Source organism: Austrofundulus limnaeus, unplaced genomic scaffold (assembly GCF_001266775.1).
Source record: "Austrofundulus limnaeus strain Quisiro unplaced genomic scaffold, Austrofundulus_limnaeus-1.0 Scaffold67, whole genome shotgun sequence".
NCBI lineage: Eukaryota > Metazoa > Chordata > Actinopteri > Cyprinodontiformes > Rivulidae > Austrofundulus > Austrofundulus limnaeus.
Genome location: NW_013952469.1, coordinates 1,980,042 through 1,990,184, shown reverse-complemented (window position 1 = coordinate 1,990,184; position 10,143 = coordinate 1,980,042). Strand labels below are relative to the sequence as shown.

At 38.8% G+C, this 10,143-nt stretch overlaps 1 protein-coding gene and 1 long non-coding RNA gene across 6 annotated transcripts in view; one reads left to right on the top strand and one right to left on the bottom strand.

Annotated features, from left to right (window-relative positions):
• The window catches only part of rbfox3a (RNA binding fox-1 homolog 3a), a 274,551-nt gene extending 273,569 nt beyond the window's left edge, over window positions 1-982 (top strand). For all 4 annotated transcript variants that reach the window (XM_014010318.1, XM_014010319.1, XM_014010320.1 and 1 more), the window contains 1 exon segment: window positions 318-982. In XM_014010318.1, coding sequence (XP_013865772.1) covers window positions 318-362 — 45 coding nt within the window. In that variant the 3' untranslated portion in view covers window positions 363-982.
• LOC106518888 (uncharacterized) overlaps window positions 1-10,143 on the bottom strand; it is a 133,542-nt gene that overhangs the window by 10,571 nt on the left and 112,828 nt on the right. The window lies entirely within an intron of this gene.

The window sequence follows — 10,143 nt, the reverse complement described above, 5'->3', positions numbered from 1 at the left end:
TATATATAATTATTGGAGTCTGAAGAAATATTGAAGCTAGTTTTTATATTAATAATAATAATAAAAAAGGCACCAGCTTAGCCCCAACTCCACCGACCCTGTTCCTAACACACACTCAGTCAATCAATTCAGCAAAAAACAATTATTGGCTTAAATATACCAAACTATCAATCTGCCTCARGACCATCCATATACAGAACGTTGCTCCAACATGAAAAGTCGATAACTTTAAAGGAAGGAAATTTGTAGAGAAAGAGAATCCAACGAAAGCTGTCACCTGAATACTGATTGGTACTTTTTCATCTTTGATGTTGCAGGCTAGCCTATACAGAGGAGGGTACAGTCGCTTCACTCCCTACTAAAAGAAAGAAAAAAGCCAGAAAAGACAGAGAGACATTACCCCAAACAACAAAATATCTATCTATCTTTAAAAGATATTTAAAAAAAGACTAACAAAACAAGTGAACACCCAGTCCTTGGTGGAGAGCTAAATCAAACAAAAAGCTTCCAGGTCCACATGCTGAGCCCCTCCCCCTGACACCCTCTCAAGCAGATATTTCTACAACAACCTCTTTGATGTCATCATTGGTCTGCTCTTGTTTTGTATTCATTTTTGTGCTTCTGGTTTTCTTTTGGGAACTTTTATGCACATGTGCATTCTCTTGACTGCTGTACATGGGTGCTGTGTCACCATAACCAATGTGAGCCTCCTGCAGCACGCATGATGCATGCTCAGAGGTGTGTGTATGCAGCTGCTGTCGTCTGACTAAGAATATACTGGGACATCTCTGTGTTAAAGACCTGCCAAACGACAGGAATTGGGTCGACACCGATTTAATTCACTTTCCAACGCTGAACCATCATGAAACCTGTAGAAATTCCCACAAACAGCCCGGTGATTCTTAGCTCAAAGACAGCACTGCTCTGACTGCTCTGTCTTTTCCTTTTTAACATTAAAGTGTCCAACTGTTGTGCACTTGCAGTGGAGCCTTACAAGCTGTACAATGTGGAATGACAGCATGCAGAGTTAAGGGTCATAAAGGCCAGATTTCAGTTTCAGAACTCACAATGCTCATGTGGCCCAGTCTCCTGCAAATTCTTTTATATGTGACTACTCTGCAGCAGTGTGGGGGGGCAAATGTATCACTGGTAGGGTTGTGTTCAGGGACAACCATCCTATAAGCACAGCCAAAAGGTAAATACTGCGGATGAGCATTTGCTTTTCCCATTGGCAGCTTAAATTCACATCTCATCTCATGCTCAGTGGTATTTTGAATAATTTATCGGAGCGATCGGGAGTGAGCACGAGTCAAATGAAGCGTTCATTTTAAGCTGCCCAAAACTGCTCSAAGGGTTGCCGTTCTTTTACTTGACCTTGTTTAGTAAATGTCTTTTCTTCAAGCCAAAGCGATAATCCTACAGAGATCAGTTTTTCTTACACTTAATAAGGCTCTTCGACAACCACAGAGGACATTCTGGCTGTGTTTGAAAAGTTCTCCCAATAAGCAGAACCTGAGGCCAACAATCGATAAAGTTCCACCATCAGACTTTATACACACACAAAAAATAAAAATATGTCCTAAAAGCTGCAACTGTTAGAATAAAGTTCTGCACTGCAAAAACTGTCCATCTAACCAAGTTTTAAAATCTTATATCAGCCAAAAAGTCTTTTGATCTTCAAAAAGAAAATATTGTATACTGTAGGTCTTCTGGACGGGTTCTTCTCTAATGAAACGTTTCGTCTCTCCTCCAAGAGACTTCTTTTTTATCTTGTTTTGAGACTGATTTACTAAACAAGAACTGATTGTGTAAGAATAATAATCTTGTTTTCAGAATGTGTAAGATTATTTGTCTTGTTAGTCTGAAAATTTGACTCAAATTAAGTTAAAATATCTGCCGATGGAGTAAGAAAATTTTACTTGGTAAGATTCTTGAAGTAAGAACAAATTGAGTCAAATCAAGTATTTCAAGAATCTTACCAAGTAAAATTTTCTTACTCCATCGGCAGATATTTTTGACTTAATTTGAGTCAAATTTTCAGACTAACAAGACAAATAATCAAACATTCAGTCCTTGTTTAGTAAATCAGTCTCAAAACAAGATCAAAAAGATATTTTTGGCTGGATATAAGGTTTTAAAACTTGGTTAGGTAGACATTTTTTTTGCAGTGTGTGGCTCGTCTAGATCTAGTTTCCATGTTGGAGCGTATTGTATTCAGAGCAGAATGTGAGAGTGTTATTAAATAATGCAGAAAACTTTGACAAATCGGTAGCAACTGTAGCCTGTAAATAAGATTTATTAGAACGTGAGTGTAATGGATTATACTGTGGAGCAATTAGATRAGTTCATCCACACATGAGCTGCTTTGAAACGGACAACTTTGATGCATGTTTTTCTACTTTAAGTCAGTTTGAGGAAATCGAAATTCAGCTCGTCTTTTTTAACGTTTCAGTGGCGCACGCGRTGCAGCGAGTTTGTCTGCATTTCCCCCAAAACGACAGCGAGCAAAAAAACCGTCACATGTGAGGTGAATTTGCAGCAGACTCGGTCGTGTTTCCTCACAAACACGCCGTAGCAGAGGATCTGTACACCAAATATTTCCCACACCAACTCTCACACAGTAACAGAGCACGGAGGTGGGCTGTGCCTCGACGAGTCACTGGTTTCTTTTCTTTAAGCTTCGCACAAAATGTTTTACCTCAGGATAAACTAACTGAACTTCACAAAGTACAGAGCTACTCACTTTTCTCAGCAGGCAGGATAGTTTTGTTTCTAAAACAACCAGCAGGTTTGTCCTCTTTGCAACACCTCACTCCGCCCGGAGCTGATGTATGATTTTTTGTTTAAGTGGAGAGAGACCCCAAGAGAGGATGATAAAATAAGACTGTACTGTATTATATAGATAGACATATACTGTACAACACACTTTATACACACACGTACAGGATGATAGTTTTAAAAAAAGGCACCTAGGCGTTTGAGGACGTAACGTAGGTGTGTGTAGAGAGCAGAAGTGCTCGCCTCCTAGTAAACATCCAGTCATTGCATCGGCTTCTATTTGTGCTCCGTGAGTCGGGTTTCAAAAGAAAATCTCTGTGTAGCTACTGTTAGCTGTCAAAAACCTTAGTGCAGCTATGGAAACTCAAAGCTATTACCAATATTTAATTTACATGTACTCACAGAAGTGTTTGTGATCTAAAAAAAAATAAAATAAAATAAATATTTGTTGCACTTTTTTCAACACTTTCTGAAATGTAACATATTTATGAAAAATCTCATATACAGCTAGTCATGTTTAGTCAAGATGTTAAATGATAGAATATTGTTGTATATCAAAAAAGATAATTAAGTCGAGAAAAAAAWAATTCAAAATGACTTTGTTCTTCCTTTTCTATGCTAGTATGTATGCTCCACGACGTTTGGAGTTTTTATAAGAAGCAAAACAGACTTCCAAAATTATTTTTAATCATTTGCAAACAAGAGTTTCTCGTTCTGAAGCCGAGATAACGAGCGGGTGTTCAGTCACTGATCACTGTTAGGAAGACTAGACTAGAATGAATAGATTTTATTTTGTTTGTTTTTTATCTGAATGTGTGTGCCTATGTGCTATGTACAAACATACATATATAAAAAATATTTAAATATGCATCAGAATGTTTGACTGTTTAAAGGAGGAGGAGGAGGAAATGCAGTGTGCTAACACACTGTTCACAGTTAGCCAATGGTTTTGGATGGCTTCACTCCAAGTCCCTGTAATAACATCAGTACATCAACACAATGACCTCTGACCTCAGAAAAACCAGCAGCAGTAAAAGCAAAGATTAACTACCTTTTTTTTCTCCACTTGAGCATTAGAGAAGGCGTATCGGACTCAAACCTGCAATGAAACTAAACACTTGTTGGAAAGAAAAGAGGTTTGATCGGTATGAGGAGAAGGGCATTATGTCTACAATGAAATATTAAAACTGCAGTACTCACTTATCTTTAACCTAAAAACTGCTGCAACAAAATCAAAACAAACATTTTTAATGGGGACCCTCACTCAGCTGTTTTTAGAACACGAGTGCCTCTGTCCACTCGACACTGATGCACGTACAAAGTCTTGTGCCAGTCTGGCTGTGTTTAAACTTAAATAAATTCAGGAAAACAGCATCAAACTCCACCAGGAGGACCACAAAACATTGTGTTACTGTTCTTAAAACAGTGAGTCAGGATACAACCACCAACTCGAGTATYTTTGATCACTTTTCCCAAGCTAAGACGCTAAGCTAACCGCTGGATTCAAGCGATGGAACGAGCTGAATTTGACCAGAAAAAAGTGCAACAAAGGACTTAACATCTGTTCCAAACATTTTACAAAACATAAAATACCAACACTAAACCACCCAGCTTCTATCCCTGAAATTTGTCAATAAACAGATACTGTAAACCCTATTGGTTTTACTGTAGCCTAAGTTCAAGTTTATATAGCGCCAAGTCACAACATACGTTGTCTCAGGACACTGTACATAAAAAGAACAATGTAAAGAAGAAACCAGCAGATTGTGTTGAATCACTTCATCACAGTCTCCCATCCTGAGCAAACGGTGGAGAGGAAAAACTCCCTGCTAATCAGGAAGAAACCTCCACTAGAACCAGGCTCAGGACAGGAGACCATCTGCCTCGACCYGCTGGTTGGAGGACAGGAAAGAGACACAAACACAGAAGAACTGGTCCAGGTGCACCTTCTTCTGGAAGAGATAAAGAAAAAAATGATAGAAATAATAACAATAAACATGTAGAGAAGAGAGACTAAAGACAACAGCAGAGTGAGGAAATGTGCTCAGTTTGTGCTCCAGCAGTCTAAGTCTATAGCAGCAGAAATGAAGAATAATTCAGGAAACCTAAGTCTAACTATAGGATTTATGAAAAAGGAAAGTCTTCAGTCTAATCTTAAAAGTAGACAGAGTGTCAGCCTCACGGACAGAAACTGGAAGTTGGTTCGACAAGAGAGGAGCTTGATAACTGAAAGCTCTGCCTCCCATTCTACTTTTACTGCTAGTCTCATACGGAGATCTACTGCAGTCAGTCACACATACAGTGATAATATTATACTTACACAAATTCTAAGCATCACTATTAAATTTGTTCAAACAATGCAGAAGCAGTGACACAGACACACACGATAGATGCTGCAAGCTAAGCTAGAAAACATCGGTAAAAACACCAACATTTTTAACAGTTCCACTCACTTTCCAAGTCTGTCGAAGACCTCGACTCTCCAGACAACATGTCAACTGAACTTTTGCTATAGAAACGTCTTTTCCTGTTACGGTATTGACTCTGACTCTCCATCTGTCCGATCTTTTGAATGGCATGTGACGTAACGAGTGAAGGTCCCCATTGAAAGGAATTTTATTTTGAAAAGTGCTGCATTGGACTTTTTTCAGATGGCTTTGAATCTGATGAGTTGATTGCACTGAGAAGAAAAAACTGAACGAAGTTAACTTGCAGCTCTTTTATAACGTTCTTAAAAATAAATCGATGCAGCGGAACGTGACTGAAACTTTGSTTTAAGTTCAAGGATCCTTTAGTTTGTTCACTCAAACTTCCAACACTGTTACCAGCCTTCTGACACAATAACACATGTATGAAAACCAGACTGTGAAGCAGTTTAGACAGTCGTTTACACAACACATCAGCCGTCTTATATTTGAGCTGCTCATGTTAATAGATTCTGTTAACTTTAAGTCATATTAATATTTCTCAAAAAATGTGAATTAACAGAGCCTGCCAGGTTCTTTTACAGACGAGAAGAAATGAAAGAACATAACTCCTCACCATAGTGGATTTTCTCTCAGAACTGAACACAGGTCATTTAAAACGTCTATCAAACATTCAGCAGATAATCCAAAGTTTCACTTTTATTATCAGAAACTTCCATTATTTATTCATTTGTGCTCAAATATTAAGAACATCACATTAGAAATCCAGGAAACATTATAACTTTTAGGAACTAAAATCCATWTTTAAAACTTCTGTCCAGACAGGGCCACATTAGGCTGTTTTATACAAACAATAAAATTAAAAAAAATTAAAAATGCAATTAGTTAAGAGATTCTCATCTCTTAAAGCCGGCGTTTTCCTCTGTAAATAGATTACTGCTTTAATAATAGTTTCTCTAAATGATTTGTGGTTCCTGCTGCTAAAACGGACTTTTTAATCCATTACGATCATCAGAGTGTGCTCGTACACTAATTCACTTTTGGTAATTACACTGAACGTTGAAAATCATTAGCATATGCAATGCAATTAAGAGAAAATGGAGATGTGTTTATGAATGTAAGTTAGCCCAACAAACATCTGACTTTAACTTTTACTTTAACGTCACAGAGTTTGGTTTCTGTCCTAAAGTTTTGTTATTACAGGGACAGGTTTGAGTTTGGTCATCAGGAGTAGCTCCTAACAGTCTGCACGGGTTTGTCAACAGTTTACAAGAACAAGTTAAAGCTAGCGTTTAACTGTTTCAATGTCAGCTTATCAAGGCTTAAATGTTAAAAAGATATATTCATGATTAGCAGTCAGTATTGTAAAGATCTAATACCTTTTATTATGCTTAAAGTAAGTCAAATGTGAATTTATTGTAGAAAGATTATTTTTATTTTAGGTTTGTTTGCTTTTGTTGTATTCCATAACCAGCTTAATATGCAACTAGTCCTCTATTTGATCCATATGTTTACACTTAGTAGTAGTGTTGAGATATGTTTACATATGAAAATAAAAAAGATAACTTTATGCATCATTTATATTTACAAGTATTCACTAAGCCCTGATAAGCTGGCAGGTGAATTTATTATTACACCGAAAATATTTGTACAAAAGAAAAACCAAGCAAAAAAGTTGCAGCACCTGTAAATACATTTAAATGTATATACACACAAACTATAACACGATTCTCTGAGTAACTGTTTTATATGTATTCCTATATGAAGTGGGGTTATATGTGTGTTTTCAATTCAGCTGAACCTGTTCTTGAATTCATTGTAATTTCTATAATGAGAATATATTGTCTGAAAGGTGTAAAGTACTTTTGTTTCTGAGTTAATTTCATAGGTAAAAGATATATTATGAGCCTTTTTTCTTTCTTCTTGAAAGCTTTTGTTGTCAGTATGTGACATAAGTAACCTCTGATTGTTTTCTGAGTGTCAGAATAAAACAGTTATAAGAACATTATGTCTGCTTTCGCACATGGATGTTGTTGCTCTTGTCATTTGTTTTTTTACAACAAAATTTGATTTGGGAATTTTTTTCCACCCCCCAACCCTCTCGTCGATATTTATGTTCTTCATAGGTCTGTTTTATGACCCCCCCCCCCCCCCCCCCCCCCAACCGTCTAAGCGGGGGTTATATTTTTGTAGTTTTTTTCTTTTTAATGATTTATTGGGTCAACAGTAGCACAGAAACAGCTGCACTGATCAACATGAAATTTGGCAGGAATGTAGAAGAGTCCGACCTACACTGKGCCAGCCAACGGTTTTWRYATAGACCCCATATTTYAGGAGGGGGCTCCATCTYAAAAGGGGGTGTCTGGARATACAAAAATGCTTATAACTCAAAAACTACTCAACATAGGAGCTTCAGATTTTTTATTTTATTTATATATTTTTTATTTATTTTTTAGCTCTGATGAAGGGCTATCTATTGGACCCACCAATACCCCTCAGTACCCCCACCCAAAACAATAAATCTGTTTTGGTGCAGTGGTGCATTACGTACGTGCAGGGGTCATATGTGCTACCACTACACTGTATGTAGTTTCTCTCCTGGAGGTGCCTGGCCATACAGATAGTTACACTTTATAACATAAAGAACAATTAGGGAACRTGCATTTAGGACAGAGGTTCTCAAACTGGGGTCCCAGGACTGCGAGGCGTCCAAGAGCTGTAACATGGGGATCCTCGGAAATTATAATGAGCTGTCAATTTTCTTTTTTGTTTAAAAATGCTTCAGGAAGGCATAAGCGGAACAATGCACCAGTAAAATAAACTCACTCAACCAAATAAACAGTAATTATTCTCATGTCATTTAGTGGTTAAAATGACAGTAAATCGTTTTTAAACCGGTTTGAAGTTTATGAGGGGGTCCCTGGAAGGTTTTTTARCCCTGTAAGGGGTCCTCAGACCCAAAAAGTTTGAGAAAATCTGATTTAGGAAATATGAAAAATGTTGCTTTTAATGAGGTTTGTATTGCTGGAAACATTAGTGCATTTAAGCATTTAGTTATTTTATGAAGTTCTATGGTGAGATCAAAAACGTTAAAAAAGACAAGTCATGGTTAAATTATTAAAGATATTTGAAAAAATGAGCAAAACTCTTAACTTATGTTTAGACTCTTGATCCACATTCTACAACAGTAAATGATGAAAACACATCGCAGCACTGTTTGACTAAAACTTAATGCTGGTTGAGCACAAAACTAACAGAAACTATGTTTGAGGGATGAGAAGGTTTGTTTAGCAGATTCACAGGCGTGCACGATGTGAGTGGATGAGGAGAGCAGCCGAGGATTCCAGCTGAATTATAACGTGTCGAAGCAGATTTATATCGACTTGCGTCATATCAAAATAAAAAAATCAGTAGGTCCTCTGGATGGGTTCTTGTTTAGTGGAACGTTTCATCTCTCCTCCAAGAGACTCCTTCAGTCTGATGCGTTTCAGGTGAACTCAGCTTTATAAGCACTGCCTCCACATGGACAAACAGGTTAGTCACATGCAAAAGAGGACCATCAGCTAACATGCATGTGACTAAATAGAGCTAATCAAGCCTATTGTTAGTCGATGGCCCTCTTTTGCATATGACTAAATAGAGCTAATCAAGCCTATTGTTAGTCGATGGCCCTCTTTTGCATGTGACTGACCTGTTTGCCCATGTGGAGGCAGTGCTTATAAGGCTGAGTTCACCTGAAACTCATCAGACTGAAGAAGTCTCTTTGACGCAAGACGAAACGTTTCACTAAACAAGAAGCCATCCAGAGGACCTACTTATTTTTTCTTTTTGATTTTTTTTCTACCTGGATGACTGAGATGCATCAGGACGACTTGCATCATAGTCGTGACCCATTGCAATCATGTTTTAAAAAGTATCAAACTTACAAAAGTGCTGGTAGCTACATCTTGAACGGTCTAAGTCACACGTCGAAACCCTACAGAATCACAAAGTGCTGACTCAGCAGAAACCTACAAACTAAACTAACAAGCCAAGTTATCCCAGACAGATCTGATCAGGTTATCTGCAGTGATGCTCTGTGATGCATCTCTGATCCTGGTGGCTGCAGACCTGTCCGAGTGGCTCAGAACCACCAGGTTTGAACAGACTGCAAAGACGCACGGACTCCAACACCCGAGCTAACCCCGAATCCTTCAAGTCTGCGGGTGATTAATATATTTGTGACTGCAGTCCTTGCCGTTCCAGGCTGCCTGTCAGCGAGGACTATATGTAGCTGCAGCTCTGCTCCGCTCCCTCCCCGCTGAGCTGGAAGACTGCGCCTGGATATTTTTGTATAGCAGCTCCCCAGTGAGCACGCAGTAAAGCTGAGGTATAGAAAGCTCCGACCAGTTCCACAGAGAAGGGCTGGGCGGGGGCTGTTTGGGTGGGGGTGGGGTGGAGCAGCGCACTACAAAGGCCTTTTGATCGCAGAGCCTCATCCTGCTTTTCTTTGTTTTTGCATCAGAAGCTCCACAGAGCTGCTGAAGGTCGTTGTAAATTAACGAGGATCAGTCAGGACGGGGGGGGGGGGGGGGGGGGGGGGGGGGGGGGGGGGGGGGGGTCCTGGGACACCTCGGTACCACACCCACTCCCCTCGCCGGCCCCATCACACTGAGACCTCTCACTTTGCTCTGCCAAAGTGCCGATCTCCACCCGTTAGATTACGGCTCGCTGTGATCTCAGGGTTCCTGCAGATCCTTAAAGGGATCCCTGATCAGTTGTAACATTAGACTTTATTTGATAAACATTTATTTTAACTGTAAAATAAAAACTAAAAATACTGTAGGATGTTTAGTTTTATAAATCTTTAAAAATATATTTTAACACGGACGGAACCATTTTATTTACACACAAAGCATTCTGGGTAAATGATGACGTGGATAGGTCCTCGGTGCGAGGC